General features: G+C 36.2%; 2 protein-coding genes across 2 annotated transcripts; one reads left to right on the top strand and one right to left on the bottom strand.

Moving 5' to 3' along the window:
- Nucleotides 1–11529: 11529 nt before the first annotated feature.
- On the top strand, nucleotides 11530–12310 carry LOC141250482 (uncharacterized). The gene is made up of 4 exons (XM_073669995.1): nucleotides 11530–11692; nucleotides 11846–12079; nucleotides 12162–12170; nucleotides 12264–12310. The coding sequence occupies exons 1-4, from the start codon at nucleotides 11530–11532 to the stop codon at nucleotides 12308–12310; spliced, it is 453 nt and encodes a 150-aa protein (XP_073526096.1).
- Nucleotides 12311–13897: 1587 nt separating this feature from the next.
- LOC141250483 (uncharacterized) lies at nucleotides 13898–14497 on the bottom strand. The gene has a single exon (XM_073669996.1). The coding sequence runs from the start codon at nucleotides 14495–14497 to the stop codon at nucleotides 13898–13900; it is 600 nt and encodes a 199-aa protein (XP_073526097.1).
- Nucleotides 14498–25949: the final 11452 nt, after the last annotated feature.

The following is a 25949-nucleotide window of genomic DNA, read 5'->3' on the forward strand; positions in this document are numbered from 1 at the left end:
AACTGATTTCTTGCTGATTTTTGTAACGATCACTAATTTGATGAAATCTTATCGGCTGGACTAAAAGTTCTTGCTGATTTTTTTAATGATCACTGATTTGTAGCCAAATACTCGAATTCTGGTTTGCTGATTTGTTGTTTATCTATATTCTGATTTGTAGTTTAACTGACTTCTGGTTTGTTGTATCTGTTTATCTGATTTCTGGCTTGTTGTTTTGCTCGTTTGCTCCTCTCTACTACTGGTTGCTTCGATTGGTCTGAATTTATCTTATTTATGGTTTGTTTTTTACTCCCATTTTCTATAGACATGAATGTTTAAATACGATATATCTTATTTCTGAATTTATCTGTTTTGCTCATTTTTTACTCCTCTCTACTACTATTTTTTGACACAAATACTTTCTGGTTTGTTTTCTCTGTAAATAGAAAAAAAATGCAACAAAGGTATCACATCAACCTCCAACAATAAAAGGAGAGCACTTCTAGTTTTCAGGTTAGATTTCTATCCTTGAACGTCTTCGTTGGTTACGAAAAGAGTTGTTTTTTGTTTTAAATTGATTTTTATGTCCTTGCATTAATTTCTAATTTTTTCTTATTTCTTTTCTTATATAAATGATTGATCATGTGGTTTATATTTTAGTTTTTTCGTATTTCTTTACTTATATAAGTGATCACTTATTTAGGATATTTTAATGATTGTTATGTGCTTACGGTAATTTTCTTTTGTGATTATGTGATAAAATTGCTCTTGTTTCTAGGTGATAGCTTTTTGTCTATTTATGAGTTTTGGTCATATTAATTTGACTATGGTGGTGAATTATGTAAATAACAACTAAAAAAAGACAGTTAGATGAGTTATTAATTTTGTGGTATAATACTATCCAAGTTGTGTTTGTGTTAGGAGTTCTTTGAATGTTGATGAACTTTGGTGTATAGCATGTCACAATTATTGAGAGTTCCCTTCAATTATTTGTACATCTTAATCCTATCGAGCTACCTATAGATATAGGAGAAAGAAAGACTTTTCTTTAAGTATGTTAAGTCTATAGTTTCCACAAGTTTAACCATACATAGACATATTAACTAGGTTTATTAATGATGTGTATTAATTGGCAAGAAACAACACATAGTAGGATGGACTACAATGAGATTGTCCAGGATGAACTATGAAGTTGATGGCTACTATAATGAAAATGACGGTGTTTTGGAAGGCATTGGTCTTATTGGTAGTGGTCTGCTACCATTAATGCACTACGTGGATAGAAGAAATTGACATAATTTTTCATTCTTGATAGCTAGCAACATGAGGATGTGGTTCTTTTTGAAGATGATAGGTATCGGGGTACTAGTGGTTACACAATTTGAAGAATAATTCCAGGCTAAGATGCAAGACTTTAGGAGTGCTAATGGAAAAACCTCTTGCTAGTGAAAAGCATATTTGTTGTTTTACAAGGTGAGTTTTGTTTATACTTCTTTCCTTGAAATTTTAATAACCAATTTCAGTATGATATATCCAGTTTTTAAATGATTATGCCATTATCTTATTAGCTAACTGTTGTCTTGTTAATGATTAACTCTACCAGTCATTGTGATACATTTTTTAGTGCTTTAATTTTATGTTTAAAGTTTATCAGTTCAGTATATTGTACTTTTCTTCTAAAAGATGGTACGAATTATTGGTTTAACTTTCTTATTTCCATGTGTTAGTGGAGAAAATTAAAGTTGAGGTAAATGGTAAAAAAAACAATCCCCTAGTTGCTTTCGAGTTGTCTTATATGGTTAAATGGTCCTTTTGGAGCCTTGATTTATTGTGAGTTAATTTTATGAGATGTACTAACTAATGATATTGATCAATCAATTATTAAATGTTGATTTCATAGATGGACAACCTACAAGTATGTTATAACAAATGTTAGGTTTATTCTATTCACCTTGAACCAACTCCCTTTGATAGTTTATCCAGATTATGGAACACAACCAAGGTAAGTTTCATTTCTTCACCTACTCATGCTTCTGTTTTGTTGCTCGTGTCTTGAAACATTTACATTTTCTAATTACATCAACACATCAATACCATTATCGGAATATGTACTTGAATATGGTTTCTGCGTCATGTCTTTTAGTTTCCATCCTATCATACACAAACTCTTGTACTACTATGATAACAATTTTACCAACAATGTTTACTTTATTCATATATGTACACGAAAGTGTTTGTAGTTATAGAAGTACGTATGCAGATACTCTTTACTGGATCAGGTGAACCCGTGATTAGACAACTTTGGCACCACACCAGACTAAATTACTTTCATCTTTGATTTTAAACTTGACAAGAAAGTGCAATCTTTCCAGGTTGATGTATTGAATTGAGTTTGAAATATCTAGACTAGTTAAGTATGTAGAAGAATTCAAACATTACAAGTATATGAACCTAACTAAATAGTACAATCTCTTTCCTTTTTAATAAGTACATTGTATAGTTATAAGCGATATCTATTGGAATATCAATGGGGGAGATACTAGAAGGTAGAGACACAATCAATTAAGTATATTATGGCCACTGTAATGGTATTCTAGCCTTGAAGGTGTGTAAATCTTTTCAAATAAAAATTCTCAGATGTACTAGTACTAGAATTGCATGTGTTAGACTAGATAGTGTGAAAGCATGATTTTTATCTTCAAAAGAAAAGATTATGATTCTGAACTTTATCATAGACAGTGGCAGTCTCTTTCTTGTTTCTTTAATCCATTTCATGGAAATGACTATTCTCTCATCTATGATAAATAAATATAAATGTGCATTATAGATTTACTTGAGTACAACCTGCTATCCTTTAACTTTCTTCCACTACATTCATCTTATTTTATATGGGTCTCTTAAGCTTTTATTTTGCTGATCCTTTTATATAGGTATTTTCAATCCCATATCTCAGATTGTGGTCCAACCACTAGCCTAGGAAAGATCAGGTAAGATGCTTTATGCTGAATTTTATGAAGTCATTTCAAGTCGTTTTTGTTAGCTTGGTTGGTTAAATTTTCATCTCTTATTTATGGGTAAGTTATGAATTGTTAAGTTATTCTTAGAAAATATAATATCCATGACTTGGTTATTAATGCTAGTTTTAGATCTATTTCTATTCGTAAGTTTTCAAGTCCTTGTTTTTAAAGACCTCAAAAAGTTTTAGTGACTTTTACTCGTTAGTAGTTCTTTTCTTCATTTACGATAATACTTTTATGATATCTCCTTTGTACTTCAAATTTTTTAATTATATTTTGTTTAGTACTTGTTAGTAGTGACTTTTACTAGTTTTGTTTATATTATTTCAATTTCTAGATTAATGGTGTATGATGTCCTTATATAATATTAACATTGTAAGTGAATCTTAGCATGAACAGTGAACTCTTGGATCATATAAAAATAATTAATTTGTTCATCTTATATAGGATATTTTAAGTTTTGAGTCGATTGTTCATTAAATAGTACATGGCAAGACTAATACCCTTTTCATGGAATTATTTTGTCTTTGGAGTGTCGTCTAGATTATGCCTATACTATACATGAATTCTTATTAAAATATTAATAGTTCCATGTGCCTTTGTTTGTTTGTTCATTTATAAATGTTAGATTACAGGTGGAGGTGGTTAGTTGATCGATACATTTTCTCCCAATAGTGTGATCATCATCATGTAATTTATTTTGGTAAGTAATTATTCAGACTTAGAATGGCTTAAATTTATGATTTTATAAGTAATTTATAATATTATAGGTTATAGAATTGACAGCTCTGAAGCATACATAAATACAAGAAGTTAAACAAAAACATGAAGTGCGAAGAATAGTGGTTAATTTTTTTTTGGATTTTGATTGACTTAGCTTGTGTTTTGGAACTTGTAAGTTAACTTATTTTCCGCAATTCGTTATGTAATATGTATTGTATATTATTATGTGAACTAATCAACTCTTTTTGTTTATTTATGTCCCAAATTGATGCTTTTAAGTGTCTACTATTGCAACTTGTCGTTACAAATGGTCTAAATAATTGATGCTTTTTTGTGTCTACTATTATAGTTAGTTGGATAATCGACACTTTTAATAGTCCAAAATTGTGAACGGATGGTCTTTCCGACACTTTATACCGTTCAAAATAGCCTATTTTGTACATGTAATGATGCTTAAAAATGTCCACATATAAGAACCGTTGGACTTATCAACTTTTTTATGCATCTAAACCTACCAATAGTTGAAATGAACGATACTTTTAAGCGTGTAATAGTGAAAATGGTGGTAGAAAGCGACGCTTTTAGTCACCCAAAATGTATTAATTTGGCGGATGACAAATGTCGAAACTTCTTTGGGGACGGTTTAAAGGATCATAATTATCACCTTTATTTGACACTAAAAAGCGTCGGTTATTTAAGGTTGTGAAATAACCGATACTTTTTGAAAAGATTTGCATCTTCTTCCAACCCTCTATATGTTTATAATCATGAATTAGTTAGTAACACAATTGCCGAAGCCACATGTGTTGATCATTATGCATTTCAATATTGTGAGAATCAAGGATTTAATGAAATTATGGACGTAGTACAACCTTCATATAAAAGGATAGGAAGAAAAAACAAATAAGAAAAATATTATTAGGTGTTATAGGAATTGTAAAACCGAATTAGTTAGTTATTTTTCAAACAATGATTTACATGTTTTTATATGTAGCGATATATGGAGTGATCATCAACAAACTAATTCTTACATGGGTATTACATGCCATTATCTTGATTCAAACTTTTTCATGCAAAAACGTGTTTTGGTGTTTAGACAATTTAACGAATCTCATACCGCCGCAAACATTGCTAAAATGATTCGTCTAGTTTCAGAGGAATATAGGCTTCTCAATAGAGTTTTTTCTATTGGATTTGACAATGCATCTGCCAACACCGCATCTTTGAGAGATTTGAGACTTACTTGTCAACCTCTATTTGGCTGTAAATTTTTCATGTTCGATGTGTTTGTCATGTTTTAAATTTGTGTGTTCAAGATGGTTTGTCGGCTATGAAAGACCATATTGAACCCATAAAAATATTGTCCGATATATTTGGAACCGTACTAAGGTTACAAAGGATTGGAAGAAATTTGTGAAGACAATGGAGTACCACCCAAACGTTTTTCAAAAGATGTTGGTACTCGATGGAACTCCACTTACAAATTACTTTGTGAATGTGTTAACTACAAGGACGTTTTAACGTCTTTTGCGAGTCAATACATTCTGGAGTTGGATTATTTTAACGATCAAGATTGGTATTCATGTACCAAAATTGCTACATTTTTAAAATGTTTTAATGATGCTACTCTTACATTTAGTAATGTATCTAAACCTAGTCCTGATGAGTTTGTTATAGAAGCTAATAATATAATGGTTGCTTTGACCGAGACGTCCGAAATTCCATCCCTACTTTTTGCCGTCTAGGAAAAGAAACGCAAATGGTTACAATATTATAGCGAAATCCCCTATATTTTTCTTGTTGCTTGTGTTATGGATCCTAGGTTTAAATTAGGAGGTTTAATGTCTTTGTTAGAGAACTATTATTTTTGTGTTGGTGAAATATTAGATGTCGAAGAGCACGTATCCAAGATAGTCTCTAAGACTATAGAGAATGTTGAGTCATTATTCTCTCATTTCATGGAGGGCTCATCATCGGAACTACCTCCTACTCCTACTCCTCCTTCTAGTAGTGGTACATCATCTTTGCGTAACTTTAAATCTATTTTTTTTTGAAAAACGTTCAAGGTCAACGATTTCAAGTGCGGAAATCGACTTATATTATAACACGGAATTTCAATTTACTAACATTCAAGATCCATATGTTTTGGCTTGGTGGGTGAAGCGTAGGAGCGCTTTCCCGACAATGTACAAGATAGCGAGTCAAGTACTTGTCGTCCCCCCTTCAACGGTGGCGGTAGAACAAGCCTTTAGTCAAGGAGGCCACATCCTCAACGAGAAGAGAAGTCGATTGGCTACAGAGTCATTAGAGGCGCAAGTGTACCAATGCAATAAATCAAGCTAACATCGACAACACCGATTACTCCACCGACAAATGGGTTGGAGATACTTCAGCAATACACATCGATTCTTCCGATGGTGGAAGCGGCTCCGGCTCTGCCTCAAGCTTCGACATGGCATAGGCGTAGGTAAGCGGGTCCAAACGTTAAGAGGTAAGAGAACTACATGGAATTTGATTCCTCTAACCCGAGAGGATACGTAGGCAACTTAATAAGTAAGTAAATATTAAGTGCAAGACCCCAAATTTTTTTTGTGCTTTGTTATTAACATTTATTTGGCAAACGATGAGAAGTACAACTTGGAAACTCACTCGTAATCGTACTCCTGACTAAAAGGGTTTTCTTTCCAATCTGAATTCGCACAATACGCATACGGTGAGGTTGGTCGGACCCGATATATTCTAAAGGAGTTTTAAAACTTTAATTCAAAGTAAACTTAATTCAACAAATTTTATAAGTCAAAATTCAACATACTTCGTATCAACTAAAGTTTATATGTTTATAAAGTTAAATATAAGTTTAAATACAAAGTTAAATATAAGTTTAATTCAAACATTAATTTGTTAAATTCAAAGTAAATTTAAGTAAACTTTCTTAAGTTATTATAATTCGAACTATGATTTGTTAAATTCAAACAAAGTAAACTTAATTTGAAAGGAACATATAAAAAATATAGAAAACTTATAACTTTATAACTTTAATTCGAAATAAACTTAAATATATATAAACTTAAATATATAAACTTATAACTTATAACTTTATAAAAAATATAGAAAACTTATAACTTTATAACTTTAAGTTAAAATTCAACATACTTTGTATCAACTAAAGTTTATAAAGTTAAATACAAGTTTAAATACAAAGTTAAATAACTTAAATAAATTTATTTAATTCAACAAATTTAATTTGACAAACTTAAGTAAATTATAGTACAATTAAATTGATTAAAGTAACTTAAATTCAAAGTTTAATTCATTATTCAACCTTATTTATTTTATTTTATTTTATTAATTACGTGGAACTGGCGGTTCGGAGCCGGAACCGGCGGTTCTAGGGACCGTCGGTTCATGAACCAATGGTTCCGGTTCCATGGAACCGCCGGTTCCCGGTTCCATAAAAATAGGAACCGGGACCGGACACCCCCCCCCCCCCCCCCCCGGTTCCATGGAACCTCCCCGGTTCTGGGCCGGTTCACCAGTTCTAAAAGTTCCATCTCTATTTGTGCGGCCATTATTTTATTATATAGTTTATGAGCCAACGTCTACTACAACCAATGTTCTAAAAACGCTAGGGGTGCTAGGCGGGGCCTAGACGGACCAACTGTTTATTATAAGAGATGGTAGAGTTGAAAATTTTGAAGTAAGGAGGGAGAGATTTTAGAGGACATTTAAGAAATTGAAGGTAAAAAAAATAGGCCTAATTCTATCCCGCCTAGACCCACCTAGCTCGTCTAGAGCCGCCCAGCCCACCTAGACCCGTCTAGGCGGCCGACTAGCCCTGCCTAGGTGGCCGATTTTTTATTTTGCGCCTAGCTGAAAACGCCTAGCATATAAGCGCAGACGCTTGGACTTCGCCTAGGCAAGTTTTTCATAATACTGTAGACTAAGTCTTCAGGACCATCGCAATCCTTCGGACCAAATCAAGCATTCGGGGACATCGCAAGCCTTCAGGCCAAATCAAGCCTTTAGGTCCATCGCAAACCTTCAAGCCAAATCAAGCCTTTAGGGCCATCGCAAGCCTTCGGGGCCATCGCAAGACTTTGGGGCAAATCAAGCCTTCGGGGCCATCACAAGCCTTCCAACCAACGCAAGCCTTCAGAACAAATCAAGCCTCCGGGTCCATCGCAAGCCTTCATGGCACTGAAAGTCTTCGGCCCAAAATTCGTCTACTAGCCAAAGTCGACAATTGACTCGCATTCGGGCCTCTATTTGTCTACGTTCCACAATCGACACAATGACTCGTTCTCGGGCCACTACTACACCTTCATGCCGCTATGCTTTCGTGCCAACATATGCTATTGGGTTAACATTCTCCCTCAAAGCGTGTCGCCAAGCGGAACAAAAGTCTCTAAGTCGCTCTATCTCGTCGCAATTATCAAGAACAAAGCGACAAAAGAAAAGAAAAGATGAGTGAGACGACCAATGTAGCACTGTGCAGGCTCAAGTTCAAATGCGAGCATTCAGATTACGGACCTTCCTGCCTCTCCGAGTTAGTAAGTCCCGATGGGTAAATTGAGGACAAATTTAACAAACTAGGGTTAGATGATTTTGGCTCCAAGCTAATTAAGAGGATGCCTATTAAGAAGATTAAATTAGGAGGCCCACTAAGAGGATTAATGGGATTATGAATAAAATCCTAATCACCTCCTTCTGGGGGATGAACTCTTTCTCTTCAAACAACCCCATAGGGAATCTCAATCTCGATATAAACACAAATCATTAATGAAAGAATACTGTTCAAATCTTTCTAGTTATACTAGAAGGTAGTTTTTTTTATTCTAGGATTTTCACTATAAATAATGTGTTTATTGTTTGTCGAACTCAGGGGAAATCAATTGTTGCTAATTACTATTATGGTAGTGAAGCAAATTGTTATTATTATTATGGTAGTGAAGATTTATGTTACCACACTTATGTAATGAAGAACTTGTATATTGTTGTATGGAGTAAGTAGATGAAATAAGAGTGTATCCTTGCAATATCATAACTACTCTCTGTGATTATTATGTATAGTTTGTGAATGACAAGATTTATAACCACATATCTATGTAGATGAGTGTAAGATCTATTGGAGGTAATGATAAACCTGTTTGGGATGAGGATACCACTACGAATTGTTTGTTTGTGTCTGTGATTTCCAACTATGCCATGTGAACAAGGTTGCATTTATATGGTCAGGACAAGATTTAGCAAATGAAGTGTATGTGGCTTGTTTGGATTCATTTCTAGGAGAATGAGAGGGACATCTTATGCGATCCAATGATGGGACAAATCATGGCTGGCGATGCATAGTGTGATAGAAAAATCCTGGTTCACAGTAACGAAAGTGATGAATTTGTGTTATTGAGATGTTCTAATGGTTAACTTACATATTTTTGTGTATGTAGGAAAGCCCTCGAGAATATAACTATATATATTTCAAGAATAGGGGTGTTTCATCTCATGTCACTCACATATGGAATGATATTTTTTTTGAGTTCTAACATCCTACTTACATAATTCATTTGTCAAACTATGTCTATCCTATGCTCCCGGGTCGCCAAATGGATTGCATGAGAATGTTGGTTTGGACATGCAACATCCTCCTATACATGGATATCAAGTGATTGAGGAACAACCGCCCTATCTTCAACGATGAGTCTGATGATGATAATGAAGTGGAGTAATGTGGATATCATGCGCTTCAAGTCATGGTTTAGTATAATGGGCATATCTATGTCTAATTGCAGTTATTCTAAGACACGTGGAAACAATTATCTATCATATTATGTTGCTTAAATATTGTTTATAAAACGAATATGGTAGTTTTTGGACATAATCTTATGCATTATCATATTTTACGTGTATTTTAATGCTTTACTTACCATATATGATTATTGTACTTTATAGTTATTCTTATAAATTGTGCAAGTTAACATGTGCAAGATTTAACATATCCACAACGTTATCAAGAACCATTTTGTCCTTTTTTTAGTTGGTGTTGAAACAACGGTAAACGAACTCCATTTATCACATTCATAATTTATTAAAATTTGTAATTAGGTATTTGACTTGTGTATTTAGGTCTCCAAGTTATGCATCTCGTCCATATCAATGGACAACTATCAAATATCACCTCACATTTATATATGAACGATTTACACTCTCCTCTACATTCTACTCAATAACTCGATTCATTTTTAAAAAGAGAAATCAAATTTACATCAAGTTTCAATTTCAAATTCAAAGTTGAAGTTGAAGATTTCGAGGCAAGTTATAGTATTTTTGTCCAAATTTGTACAGTTTTTGTATCCATATTAGGATGAAATAACCGTTTTTTTGTGTGTGAAAAAGATGAAATAACCCGTTTATCTCCTGAAAATGGAAATCCTCATATCAAAACCCGTGAATGATCGGGAACAGGCACACCGTGAATAAAAAAGAGACGGATTCTACAGTTCTACTCTGCTTTACTTGTTCCGCTTCAGTTGCGCAACCAAGGTACTATTCGTAAACGATTCACCGCCGCGCGAATTTTCTCTCAAAAATCTCCTCCGGTAATTTTTGCACCTTTTCTTGTTATCGAATTGCCAAGATCCATCTTCCCTCAAGCTTAGGTTTTGTTAGGTTGCTTGCATTTGCTTCGCCTTCCAATTTCACCGAAACTAGTATCTATTCTTGCTGTGGGTAGATTGCGTTTTATTATTGGGGCTTCCACTCAAATTTGTTATTTTTACTCCGTCCGCATTATTGAGTAAGTGTCTTAGGGTTTTGATGATGTACGACCTAGGTTAAATTGCTTTCTCTAGCCGTCTCAAGGTAGAAGACGTCTTTAGGTGGCTGTATGCGGAATTGACTGTCAGGTTCACCAAGACTCGAGTTGTGAGTGTGAGAGTTAGTAGGGCGGAGCAAATTGATCAGGTTATAAAGATTTGGGATTTGCACACGAATTAAAAGGGGTGATTTGTGTTCAGTGCGTAGGAGCTAATATTGGATTTTGAAAATAAAACTTAGGCTGTGTTTAGGTAGGTGTTTAACAGTTCAAATTGGTTTGTTGTTTCTGAAAAGATTCAGGAGAATGTGATTTTTAGGTTGTGGAAGTAGTTTAGAGTGGTATAACCTGAATTAAATGGTTTTTGAGGAAAATATTAAGCAAATACTGCTTGGAGTCTTAATGGGCTTCCTTCACTATCATTCAACAAAGCTACGGGAAAACAGTACAGACCGGTGACCTAAAAAATCTGTAATAAAGGTCATAGTCATTACATGCTTTTCTTTGTAGTTCACTAAAAACCTATTCTTTCTAGCAAAATCCACATTTCTGTTTGCTTATGAAGAGCTATAAAGGGAGAGTGACTGGTTGATATATGATGACATTCATCCTCTTGTGTCTAAAATCGAGTTATAATACGTGCGATGAAAATTTAACTCCTGTTTCAGTTATGTTTTCTCTTACTACTGCCCTCATTGTTGGGTAGAGTACTAGCCAAAAGCTAAGAAGTTTTAAGTGGTGAATGTTTACCCTGTAGTTCTCCCCTTTTCACACTGCATCATCTTACACAGTTGTTAACAATCGATTCGATGGAGTATATAAGCTGCAAAACTGTTCTGGCTGATAAGATCCTTTTCTGAGGTCTGATATGAAAGATGAAATCATTTTCTTGTAGTTGAAAAACCATTCAATCATATCCCCAATTTGTAATCAATTGTTGAAATTATTCTGGCTCTAATAATTTTTCCTTCCTTGTGGGAGACAGGTTAAAAGTGAGTTGATATGGGAAAGAACACGGAGCCATCTACTTTTAAATCCGCTGTGGTTCTGACAGGAACAGCTCTCGAAGGAACAATTGCACCCCCAATCGGTCATGTTGATATTGGAATAAGTGAATCTGCTTATCTTTTTCGTGTTGCACTCCCCGGTGTTCGGAAGGAGAAGAGTAAGTTCATCTATGCAAGCAGTGAAGGTCTCTGTTTCTGTTAATGTTATCTGTCATACGTTATAAACAAGTGGTACTTGTGAATCAAAACTATAGTGGTTACAGTTTACTGCAAGAAAAGCTGAGTGGAGTTCTGTGACATGGAATTTGCAGGTGAGTTGAACTGTGAGGTTGAACGTGATGGAAAGGTTCATATTCAAGGAGTTTTAAGCAGTGGGGAGCTGGCGAAAAAGAACCCAGGTCACAACTATGAGATGAACATGATGCAACTGAGCCCACCGGGCCCATTTAGCATATCGTTCAAGCTCCCGGGTGAAGTGGATCCCAGGCTGTTCTCTGCAACGTTTAGATCTGATGGCATTCTTGAAGGTATTGTAATGAAATGCCGTGTGGGGGCTACTGACACTGCACCTCTTTGAGTGTTAGGCTTAAGCTGTAAAACTACTTGTTGAAGACATACGTTTGGTAGGATATTGTGGTTGGTAGGTTCTGTGGGGCTGGTTTTGTTTTAGGGGTTTTTGCTTGGACACTAGCATAGTAGTAACTAGATGTTATTGCCTATTGTGTAAAGGCAATGTCACGGTAGTCCTTGTTATGGGGTGCTTTCGGTTTACCTAGATCGTGTTATCTTTCTTTTATGTATCCAGGTATGGTTTGTTGTTCCAGGTTGTCTAGCCAGTTTGTAATCTCGATTGACTTGACGTTGTTATATAAACTCGTTAGCTTTTATCAGGGAAAAAAAATGTTAATGCACATTAGGGCCAATGCCTGATGCCGATTGTTTCTTGCTTAAATCTTATTTGTGGACTCCTTGAAATGGAAAGTTTTCGCATTAAATGAAGGCGTTTTTGCATTGAATCAGTTCCTATTTGTTTATTTTACGAGAAACCATCATTTATATCGGAAATTATTTAAAACCTTTTAGATTTCAATATTTTATTACCACGAGTCGCCCCCTCTCAAACTTTGTTAGCTTTTTCATCCAAATTGTTTAAATTACCTTATTATTCCCGATGGAAATCGATATATTACCAAAATACCAAGATTTCTATGATTGTCACTCCCAATCTCGCAACATTTTAAAATATTCATATATTTTGACGATACATTAATTTTGCCTACCCTAAACCTTGGTCAAATTTTCTCCAGTTCCACCTCCGATCTCTTTCACCATTCAAATACATCAAAATTAGTAGTCATAGATCTCTTGGAATTGTGACTTGATAGATCCGGTGATGTAGCTTTCACCATTAAAATATCGTCAAAATATCGAGATATTTAAAATCTCGTAGGATGGGGAGTGAGAGTCATAGAAATCTTGATATTTTAGTAATATTTTGAATCCCACCAAGGATAATAAGTTAATTTAAACGATTGGATGGAAAAACTAATACAAGTTGAGGGTGCATGGCATTAAAATCTGGTGGTTTTTAAATAATTTCAGATATAAAGGATAATTTCTTACAAAGTAGGACAAATAAGGAGAGATTTGGTCGAAAAAAAAACTCAACTAAAACATACTATGAGGGAGCATTGTCTTTCTTAATTATTCGGCGAGTTGGTTATGAATCATACTCTCTCCGTTCTTAATTGATTTTTCCCTTTTAATTTAGTACACTATTCACACTCGTATGTAATTTTTTTTATTTCTCTCAATCTATACGAAAAAACATAGTCATAAAGTGATCTTGTTTTATTCATCTCAATGAATACTTTAACATTATCTAAATTTTATAATTTTTATAGACGTGTATTTGGAGATATTTACGGAAGAAAAGTTGTCTCGACAAATGAGCTAAAAATAATGAGAAGATAATTATGAAATAGAGAGAGTATGATCTAAAAGAACTAAATCAGCGGGATATATACACCCTCATCCGGGAATACAAATCCTGAACTGATTTTTTAGCCCTCAGTGGATTCCTGGGTCTTACCACCCCCCTTGTCAATCGATGTGCTGCTACAAACGTAGCGAGTTGTGACTTGTGAATGTAACTGTAAATCAGTGCTCTCACTAGCATGTTCTAGGATCATTGAAATGTATATAAAAACAAAAAAGTATATAAATATACAAATCTCTACCACTCACTAACCAGGATTCCAAGTTTGATCGAAATGTAGATTATGTAGCTAACGCCTGTTAAATTTCATTCTCTTGTAACAAAACAGAAGAAATCAAAATGTACAGATTTGATGTATAACGCTTTAATGGCGAAGAAATCTCTGGAAGCAGCGAAACCCTAGCTTCTCTGCACAGAACTTCTCTAATTCATCTCCACCTCTTTCTCTACACAATTCCATTTCAATTTCCTCCAATGCGTCATCCCACTCCCTCCATCCTCCATCCCAGCCGTTTATTCCGATCTCCGCCACCTTGTTGTTGCAAATTCCGTCGACTATCTCCTGCAACCCCACGATCCGACGGCTCAGAGTCCTTCTCGCTTCTCTAACGGCCGGATCGAAGCCGGAGATGGAATCCAACGCTAGAAGCTGCCTCATTAGCACTTCATTGATCCTCAGCCTTTCACGCTGATCGCTTCGGAGAGCGTCGACAGTCTCCTGCCGCTGGATCAACCGCTGAAGCCGTTCGGTTTCCAATTGGATGGATGAGATCTTCTTCACTAGTCGACGGACCACATGAGACCGATAAGCAGCCTGTATCTTAGCGGCGGCGACGGCCAGAGAGGGTGAGATTTCACTTTTAGCCTTAAGTCCGGTGCGGTTGCTTCGCTGAGTGCAAGTAAAAGAAGATGAATATGATGGAGTAGAAGGAGAGAAGAAGTGATTTCTGCGAGTGTATTCCATGGCGGATCGGAGAAGTATGGAAGAGATCAGAAAAGGTTGAGATTTTAGGAGTTTGAGAGAAAATTGTCGTCGGTGCTAAGCGTCCGTTGATGTAGTAGAAGGAAAAAGTGGTGCGCTGAAAATCCGCTTAACAAAAGTTGTATTTTGGTGTAATTAAGGTTAAACACAGTCCCTCCATAAGTAATACTTGTTCTACCTTTTTACACAATTATTAAATGCATTTATTTTAGGGGTTCTAACTTTTTATGTTATGTATTTAAGATGTATTAGTGAAATTATCTAACATATTATTTTGGTTCATATAAGATAGAATAAAGTTTTAGATTATGTTTAAGTTTGAAAATAAAAATTATTATTAAGTTTAATAGTGTATGAATTATTCACTTTCTTAACTCTTTCTCCACTTTATATTTAAGATGATGTAAATTAGTTAAGAGTTAGGTGTTCCTCTTTTCTTATAAATAGAGACATTCTAAATTGTGAATTTCACACAAAAACAAGAGCGAGAATACATCTCTAAAATTCTTGATCTCTCGTCCTCTCTTTAATAGTTAAAGTTGTTTTAAATGGTCCATTTATAAAGATTAAGTCATCTTGTCTTAATCATTTCAAAATCAAGATTAAGAAAATTTGTCTTAGTCATTTCACATCATGTTATGAGCACGATGCTATTAATATAATCATAATCATACAAGAGCTATTACAAAATCGATTTGAGAAGTATGCTCTGTAATTGTCCACATACGAGATTTTCTACCTCATAAACTCGATTTTCTTCTTAGATCTAAAATGATTTTTTTTTATAACAAAGTAGAAACATATTGTTAGATCTAAAACAAGGTACAAACAAGATACTAGATTTACTTACCTCTTTTGGTTTCTCATATTAAACTCTCCTCAAATTCTTTCCTTGATTTCACATGACTGTAACAATGCAAATGAAAAGCTCGGTAAAAACTGATTATACTAGTTCTAAACCGACAAAAAATCTCATCGGAATCCATGGAAATGATTGAAAGGAAATGGAAGGGAAGATTGAAAAATGGAATTTGGGAGGAAGAAGATAAGGACGGATGAAAAGAGGGATGTGAACCGTAATTATAAAGAGGTAAAAGAGAATAATCGGTATTAAAGTTTCCCGTCATAAGTATAATTGCATAACTTCATTGTATTATTCTTATATTGTATAATTACTATTCTCGCACATCTCTTTGATTACATGTTATACATATTACAATATTAAAATTACTCACATTGGTATACTTGTAGTCTATATACCTATATTGACATGAAAATGTATTATAACGTGGCAATTATTTTTCACTAGGCATATGATGAATTATTCCACCATATATATATAGTATTGAGAATACTAATTAATTAATATTCTTTAATTTCATAATTTATAGAAAATGGTAAAAATCGTACAACGAGAATTTAAAATTCTTGACCTGACTGGTCAAAGATACCTAGAATGAAATATGATTTTGTATCTTACCTAAAGGCACATGACCTTGAGAATACCATAATGGATAAAAACCACACCAAAAAATTTAGCTAAATCTCTTGTATTTCTCCGCCACCACTTACATGAAAGTCTTAAGACTGAGTATTTGTTTCATGAGGATCCCTTGGAATTGTGGGACAATTTAAAAGAATGATATGGACATCAAAAGGATGTGCTACTCACACAAGCAAGACAACAATACAATAATTTAAGGTTCCAGAATTTAAATCCATAAGTGAATATAGTAGTGCTATGTACAAGATCACTACTATGTTGAGGCTATGATGTTGAACAAAAAACCTAAGCAGAAATATTAGAGAAAACATGTTCAACCATGAATCTGTCTAACATGTTGTTACACCAACAGTATAGACAACAAAAGCTTAAAAAATACTCTGACTTGTTAAGAGTATTGTTGGTGGATGAAAAGAATAATGAGCTATTGATGATAAAATCATAATATGAGGCCTATTGGCTCAATGAGTCCTCCTACGGCTAACGTTGTTGACAATGGATTCCAATATGGGAACACCAATACATATGATCAACAACAATGACACGGCGGTGGCCGTGCTCGTGGTGGTCGTGGTGTCCGAGATGGTAGTGGCGGTCATGGTGGTTGTATAGGTCATGGTATTCATGGTCAAGGCCACTATAAATGCCATGATAACCACAACTTCAAGGGTAATGCTAAGCAAAGGGTCTAGACGGGTCATAAAGATCCCTCCCATAGATCAAAATCCACTTGCCACAAATTTGGCATGACTGATTATTGGGCAAGAGAATGTCATGCTGCTCCATATCTGGTAAAATTGTACCAAGATGAGAAGAACAAGGGAAAGGCCACGAAGACCATCATCATTGAAAGTGTGGATGTGAGTAATGCACACATGGACAAGATGATGGTCAATTTATCATTTTGAACATATTGATATTTTACCGTATAAAACGTTGAAATATCTATGTAATTTTAAAACTTTATTTCTTTGCACAATTTTTTTCATATATGTATTTTTTCTTTGAAGCTTTGTAAGATTTGGTGATTGATGTGTAATATATATGAAGTTCCTTTCTTATTACTATTGCACGCTCTTTTCAATGTCTATCTTAGAAAGGATGAACTCATTCAAAGTGAAATTTGATGGGAAGGAGCAATGTTTCTTGATTGTGCAACGACGTGCGCCATCTTGAGAAACAAGAGTACTTTACTCACTTGAAAGCCTATGAAGGCAATGTCATCACAATACCAGGTGTATCTAAACTCATAGAAGACTTTAGAAGAGCTATTGTTATACTCACAAGAAACAAAATTTATTATAAATGATGCACTATATTCGAGTAAATCTCAAATAAACTTATCGAATTTCAAATATGTGCATCATAATGGGTTTCATATGGAAACCATGAATGAAAATGATAAAGAATATATGTGCATCATAAAATATGAATCTGGTCGAAAGCAAATCCTTGAAAAGATGCCATGATATACCTTCGGGTTATATTATACATGCATTTAATCGTGTGAGGTCAATGCAATAATACCTAAGAGGCCATGTGACCAAACTTCTTTCACCTTGTGGCATGACCGTTTGGGTCATCCAGGGTTAGTAATGTTGCATATAATCATAAAGAATCACTTGGACACCCACTAAATGATATTAAGCTCCTATCGTCTAGTAAATTTAATTGTAGTGCTTGTTCACTTGGAAAACTTATTATGAGACCTTCCAAAAATAAAATAGAAAGTGAGGCGCCTTTATTTTTAGAAAGAATACAAGGAGATATATTTTGAGATTTCCGTAAACTATGTATACACAGGCAGTGTTCTAAAAAATGCTAGGCGGGTGCTAGGCGGTGAGGGGGAGCCTAGTGCCTAGGCGTCTAGGTGGAAGCCTAGGCGGGGCCTAGGCGGATCAATATTATAACACTTATTTTTTTATATTTTTATATAATTTCTTTATATAAAAACTAAATTGAAATATATCGATTCATAATTTTCATATTAATTCATAATTTAACTATGTAATTTTTAATATAAGCATATAATTTGTTAATTAATCATCCAAAATTCATAGACTTTATAGTATTCTTCATAAGAAGATCTATAAGACCACAACAAGAAAAAATCCTACAGTTTTCAACACATGTTTCAACATAAGTAATATTATTCATAAGTCATAGTCGTAGGCTCTTAGCGGATGTTTGGTCTCAGTACGAGGGAGAGGAATAGGTAAAGTCGAACAAGGGTGAGAGGCAGGACAAGAGGTGAGGTGAGGTGAGGTGAGGTGAGGTCGGTGGGACAAAAGGTGACGACAGGACAAGATGGAGGTGGGAGGTCACAGGGACGACAAAGTTCTCAGTTGAGAGGGAGAGGGGTGAGAGGTGAGAGGTGGAGGTGTGTGACAAACGAGAGGGTGGAATTAATTTTTAAATTTTAACCTAAATAAGAATGCATACCCTTTCAAAAAAAGAACGCATACCGTCACCTAAAAAAACGTAACGTCTAGGCGCGCCTAGCCTCCTAGGCAGCCGCCTAGACGAGCGATTTTTTTCCCACCACCTAGCAAAAAAGGACTAGCACCTAGTCGGAGCATTAGGGTGCCGCCTAGGCACGTTTTTTAGAACACTATACACAAGTATACAATGGAATTGGAGAGAAGTCAATATTGATGATATGTTTGCCTACTCAGTAGCTATAGATGTTGTGTCTTAAGATGAGAAAATTGAGCCAAAATCGATCTATTAATATCATCAAAGGAAAGATTAGCCAAAACAGAAAGAGACCATACAGACAGAACTAAGATTGCTTGAGAAGAGAGAAGTTTTTGGCCCCATGGTCCATACACCAAAGGGTATAAATCCCGTGTATTACAAATGTGAGAAAAATGAAGTTGTCAAGTATAAGGCAAGACTTGTAGCCCAAGATTTCTCTCAAATTTTTGCAATTGACTATGATGAAGCATACTCTCCTGTTATTGATGCAACTACATTGAGGTTTCTCATTGGCATGACTGTATTTGATACAAATGCATCTTATTAATATCGTGACTGCATACTTATATGGGTCACTTGATACATATATCTATATGAGAGTTCCAGAAGGAATAAAAGTGCCTGATAACTCTAAATCTCGCGGATTATTCTCTATAAAGCTGAGGAGGTCATTATATGGATTAAAACAATCTGGATGGATGTGGTTGACGAGGGCTGTCGCCTGTCGCACACCGTTATCAGATTAAATCCCTTCAAACTCCTCTACTAAAGTAGAGTGGCAAGTAGGGGTCGAATCCACAGGGAGTCTACGTATCCGATCTTGTGTTTGTAAAGCAACTAACTTAATAGTAAAGAAAGGGAGAAAGGGGGGATATGATTTATTGATTGAGAAAACTAATAAGAGCAAGCACTTTGTTCTCCTAAACATCCACCTACGAAGTCATGGGTTTGATCCTTGGTTTCCTGTTTCAATTAGGTTCAATCTCTTTATATTATATGCTATGTTTGTCCTAATTCATGTACTATAGTTGCTAGTTAGGTCAACTAGTCCTAATACCGTCTTACCTACCAATCTAGCCCTGAAACTATCAAGAGTATATCCAAGGCAGCATTAAGTTCATGAGTAGATAGGAAAGTATATCGCCCTTGGTACCTATACCTCATTAATTTCCACATCCTACAAGTCCAAGTAGATATATGTGCCACTAAGTAGGCAAGGTTCTCCAACTAGGATAAACCAGGTCCTGGCTATATGAAGGAAATATGTAAACCTAGGTAGCTAAGTGATAGGCGCAATACCGATGGCACCAGGAGTGGTTTTTAGGTGACTTTAGAGACATTTTGGAAGCAATTATTCGTTTAATTAAGCATATGAGGCATCGGGACAAAAGGCGATGAAGTGAAGACAAATACACTTAAGAATGAAGTGTTGAGGATTTAATCTGAGTTCAAATGTATCTTTCTCCCCAATCCTATATCCGATTAAGGTGATTCCAATTCAAGGAGTTAGATCTTGAAGCCTACTACGTCCCCTCCAAATTTGAGCGCAATCGGAGTTGTGAGTCAAAAGTTATGGTCATTTTACTGAGCTGTCGCCAGAGAACACAAAGACCGATCCGCGCCCGCGGCTCCCTGCCGCGCCCGCGGACCTCCCGGATTGAATATTCCCTTTTGACCATATTTTGTAACTCTTTTTCTCTAGATAGTCAATTTGGAGTAAATTAGTACTTGGACCATTCTTATGTAACTCCTAGCTCTTAATGGGTCAAAGGGGGAGTTTAGAAAACTCCATTTTAGGGAGGAGGTTTTTAAGGGGTTCTTAGGTTGATTTTTATGATCTAATTTTCACAAGTTGTAATCCAAGAAAACTTTCTCAAGCTTGTACTTTGTTTTAATGGAGAACTAAGCCTATTTGTGTTCACTTTGAAGTTCTAAGCGCTTGACTCGGGTCATTGTGGTAAGTTTCTTGTCCCTTTGTTCTTATCTTTCTTAGAAATTGTTCTTCGATCTCTTGCGCTTAAACTCATGATTGTTTTATATTGATTTTTCTAGAGTCATGAACTAGGTTAATTGATATTTCTCAATTTTCTAGGTTTAGATAATTCTATTTGAAGAGTCTAAACCTTTTGTAGCAAACCCTTTTCTCATGAACTATTTGTGATTGATTTTAGGGTAGAGATCTTAGATTCATGTCAAGTACCGACTATTTGTCAATGGTATTGCATGAACCTACTTATCTTTGTGCTTTATGCAATTATGCTATTAAATCTAGGTATTTCCGTGGTTGTAGCATGATTAGGGCCTCTAGGACTATTTGGACTAGTTGCTAATTATGAACAAAGAGTAGGACATTTTGCTTTGATTTGATTTGGATATTGGGTTTTAAGATTCTATGATCCACCGACCTAGTCAAGTTGCTAGAATTGATAAGTGAACCACTTTTAACCTAAATACTTTTTCCAACATTTGCGTGTTCTATTGTTTTTCCATCACAAAAACATTTCAAACCCCCCCTTGGTTACTCTTTAAAATCACATAGAAAAACTTTAACCGAAAAGCTTGCTTCCTTGGGTACGACCCTTTCTACCACTATACTCTAGTGGGGGTTTGGTTTATACTTTGACGAGGCAAGGCGACTTTAGCCTTTGTCAAATTTGGCGCCGTTGCCGGGGACCCGGACGGGGAGCAACGTTTCTTTTTGATTAAGTTTTTGTCGCCGTTGCCGGGGAGCAACCTTTATTTTTTATTAAGTTTTTGTGTGGTTAACCTTGGTGTGGACCTATCTTATGGTCCACACCCGTGCTACTAATGAGTTTACTTGCTGATCTTACAGGAGATATGGAAGGATGGCTGAAGACTGATGAGGAGGAGTTCTCGAAGTTTGTTAATCATTATGGGGGATATGGGAATCCATGCCCTTTGTATGATCAACAATGGTATGAGGACTTTCCGAGGTACAACGTTTATCCCCAGCCTGAGCAACAACAATGGTGGTGGCCTCACAATCCTCAACCTAGTTCTGGACTATCAACTGAAAAGATGTTGAACGCTTTGACAAAGCATTTTACAACTCATGACCAGGCTGCAGAAGAGAGCACCAAGTACATGGAAGCACGGGTTGAGCGAGCGATGCAAGCAATATCTACTTTGACACAAAATCAATCTGAGGCACTGCAACCTAAGACCATAGTGAACCCGAGCTTTATGAACGACAATGCTATGACATTAAGTAGTGACCAAAACTTGGATGAGATGCCAAGTGATGAAGATAAAGTTGAGGATGAGGAGCCAATAGACGCACCCCCGCAACCCGAGGAGCACGAGCACAAACCAGCCCCTGTAGACAAGTGTACCTGCGCCCCTGAGCCGCACGACCGTGCCGACGAGACTGGTGAAGGGCGCGACCGCGCCATAGTCATGCGCAACCGCACGATCACAATGATTGTTCCGCAACCATGTGCACGACTACGCCTTCCGACGCACGTCCACACCGAGCCCCCTGATCCCATGCGCGAACGCGTCCCATACATACGCTCCCACGTCCTCTTCTCTGCTAATGTGCGTGCCCGTGCACCAGATCCGCATACCCGCACCTGTTTCGCAACTATTTTCCACAAAGGTCTCCCTCAGCTAATTAACATTGATGAGTACGATCCGGTCCCACCATTAGACAGTGAGGGAGAGTTACTTGATTCGGGAGATGATCTCAAGCTATGTCGAGCCACCTACGTGCATCCACACTTTCAAATGTTCGGGACTCTGGAACCCCGAGCACATGTGCCTCGTTCTACACAACTCCTTAAGAGGCCACACACCATGAGGAAGAAGAAGAAGAGAGGGTGGTATGACAAGAGGATTAGGAAGAGACGAGGCGTGAGATCCTATTGTGTGAAGAAGAAGAGAGAGTTCCTTGATGAGTTGGCCTATGAGGGGCCTAGTGCTGGTTGATAGAGAGTAAGAAGTCGAGCCAATGACGTTAAACAAAGGCGCTGCTCGGGAGGCAACCCGATGTGTGAGGTACGTTTACCTTTTCCTTTTCCCTATTATTGTTAGTCCTCTTTTGTTGCATTGAGGACAATGCTCGATTCAAGTGTGGGGGAGGGAATTGGTATTCATGTCGCATACATATTGTGTGTTTTTGAGTCTTTCTAGTTTGTTTTGTTTTTGTTGTGTTTTAGCTTCTTTTTGGTGTGTTTTGTTTTGTTGAGTCGGTTGTTGCACCCCATGATTTGCATTGTTGATTATTACTTGTACGAGTGCGTATGCTTTGGATCTTTTGAGTATGTTTTGGTTTTTCAAGGTTGCAAATGCATTATTTTGATGATAGTGTTTTATTATGCTGTGGACATTTATTTGGAGCATGCGGACTTTGATAGGACTATGTATGGACCGATTATCATTACTTAGGCGTGTTGTCACTTAGGAGTGCTCTTCTTTGGATGTTTGCTTTAGAACTTGCTTATATGTCTTTTTCAAAGCCCTAGGTGCTTGAGGTTTTTGCATAACACTTGATTGAGACAGGAAATTGTCACATTATTGAAAAACACAAATAAAATAAAAGCATGCAAAGAACACGACGTAGTGTTTAGTGCTTATAAATAAAAGAAAAAACTTCTAACGTTTGCCTGATGAGCACGCGATATCCGAGGTTAAAACAGCACTGAGGTTTTGATCCTCTGATGGCTACGTGAAAAAGTCTTATAAAAATTGGGCCGGTTCGAATAAAAAAAACGTCCGGGTCCCCAAAAAAATTTACAAATAAAGTGCTAGTAGATTTTGTGACTTATGAATGTCTCTTGATTTGTTTCGCACCTTGCCCTGTGGTTAGTCTTAGATGTGTTTGCATGTTTCTAAAGTTCCATTTAAGGATAGAGCATGAATTCGTGAGGGCATGTTTGGTATGTGGGTTTAGGATCTTATATTTGTCTATCATTGGACGATGCATGCTAGGAAGAGAAAATGTCTTTGGTATAATTTAACATAATTTTCATACATATATCATTTGGACTAAGACAACCATTACATACTTTTTAGATCTATTGTGAATGTGCTTGCGTGAGATTCAGAACAGGCAAAGAAGGGGGTGTGTGCAACATGTTTGGTTTCGTCTTTTTGGGTAGTCTCTTGTAGGGTCGGAGTCTTTGTTGTTTTTGTTGAAAACAGGTGCTAGAGAGAGATTCTTGGACACGTGTTTGGAGAGTTCGAGTTACCCCATGCTCGCCTAGTCCTTCAAGCTTACTCGAGGACGAGCAAGGTCTAAGTGTGGGGGAATTTGACAGGCGCAATCCCGATGGCACCAAGAGTGGTTTTTAGGTGACTTTAGAGACATTTTGGAAGCACTTAGTCGTTTAATTAAGCATATGAGGCATCGGGACAAAAGGCGACGAAGTGAAGACAAATACGCTTAAGAATGAAGTGCTGAGGATTTAATCTGAGTTAAAATGTATCTTTCTCCCTAATCCTATATCCGATTAAGGTTATTCCAATTTGAGGAGTTAGATCTTGAAGTCTACTACGTCCCCTCCAAATTTGAGCGCAATCAGAGTTGTGAGTCAAAAGTTATGGCCATTTTACTGAGCTGTCGCCAGAGAACACAGAGACCGATCCGCGACCGCGGCTCCCGGATTGAATATTCCCTTTTGACCATATTTTGTAACTCTTTTTCTCTAGATAGTCAATTTGGAGTAAATTAGTACTTGGACCATTCTTATGTAACTCCTAACTCTTAATGGGTCAAAGGGGGAGTTTAGAAAACTCCATTTTAGGGAGGAGGTTTTTAAGGGGTTCTTAGGTTGATTTTTTATGATCTAATTTTCACAAGTTGTAATCCAAGAAAACTCTCTCAAGCTTGTATTTTGTTTTAATGGAGAACTAAGCCTATTTGTGTTCACTTTGAAGTTCTAAGCGCTTGACTCGGGTCATTGTGGTAAGTTTCTTGTCCCTTTGTTCTTATCTTTATTAGAAATTGTTCTTCGATCTCTTGCGCTTAAACTCATGATTGTTTTATATTGATTTTTCTAGAGTCATGAACTAGGTTAGTTGATATTTCTCAATTTTCTAGGTTTAGATAATTCTATTTGAAGAGTCTAAACCTTTTGTAGCAAACCCTTTTCTCATGAACTATTTGTGATTGATTTTAGGGTAGAGATCTTAGATTCATGTCAAGTACCGACTATTTGTCAATGGTATTGCATGAACCTACTTATCTTTGTGCTTTATGCAATTATGCTATTAAATCTAGGTATTTCCGTGGTTGTAGCATGATTAGGGCCTCTAGGACTATTTGGACTAGTTGCTAATTATGAACAAAGAGTAGGGGCATTTTGCTTTGATTTGATTTGGATATTGGGTTTTAAGATTCTATGATCCACCGACCTAGTCAAGTTGCTAGAATTGATAAGTGAACCACTTTTAACCTAAATACTATTTCCAACATTTGTGTGTTCTATTGTTTTTCCATCACAAAAACATTTCAAACCCCCCCTGGTTACTCTTTAAAATCACATAGAAAAACTTTAACCGAAAAGCTTGCTTCCTTGGGTACGACCCTTTCTACCACTATACTCTAGTGGGAGTTTGGTTTATACTTTGACGAGGCAAGGCGACTTTAGCCTTTGTCACTAAGCCAGATAAACACATTGCAATAAATATATAAGACAAACAAGAGATTAAAACAAAGGAATAGCATATTTATTAGAACAATAAGAGAAAACCTACAAACCCATTACCTCCTGTTAGTTGAGCTTTGATAGTCAAATATGAAAGCTCAATGTATTTCTCTTTGTTTTGATGATAACAAACTTATCTATCTAATCTCTTTGTATTTCTCAGCTTCCCAGGTAACTATAAGACTTGCTAGGTTGCGCTTTCATCACTAAGAGATCGCGCTTTGACTGTTCCAGTCGAGCTCAACACCAAGAGGAGAAATCTAGTTTCGCAACGGTGTTTAAACAACTCCAATTAAGTCCAGAAGCAAGAGGAATCGAGCTTCTCAATCCAAGAGGGCACTTGAAATAAAACAGAGTTGTATTGTTGATCAATGAGAGTCCACAGAAGCAAGGGTGCACACACTTGCAGAATAGAGCTTCCCAAATACTTGGTAAAGGTTGGTGAGCGGGAAATCAAAAGCTGAGTGCACATGGGGTGTGAGAAGTGCTTGAAGATTTCTTGAGGCAACTCCAAGGATTACCAGCATGGAAGGGAGATGGTTATCTCGTGAATGGCACAGATTTCATACGTGGCGAAGATCAACAATAGGAGAACAAAACCCAAATCAACTCCGTCTGTTTGATCATTTCTAACAACTTGGTTGAGCACACGGATTGATGAGGTGGCAAGCTACCTTAGTTTTTGATTTGTTATCACAAGTTAAGTGTGTTGTATCTTAGCTTTGATGTATAAATAGGAACTGTATCTTTCACTCTTAGGAGGGACGAGTGTTGACGAGTTTAG

Source organism: Phyllobates terribilis, unplaced genomic scaffold (assembly GCF_046119375.1).
Source record: "Phyllobates terribilis strain yellow unplaced genomic scaffold, ASM4611937v1 Scaffold_5793__1_contigs__length_49031, whole genome shotgun sequence".
NCBI lineage: Eukaryota > Metazoa > Chordata > Amphibia > Anura > Dendrobatidae > Phyllobates > Phyllobates terribilis.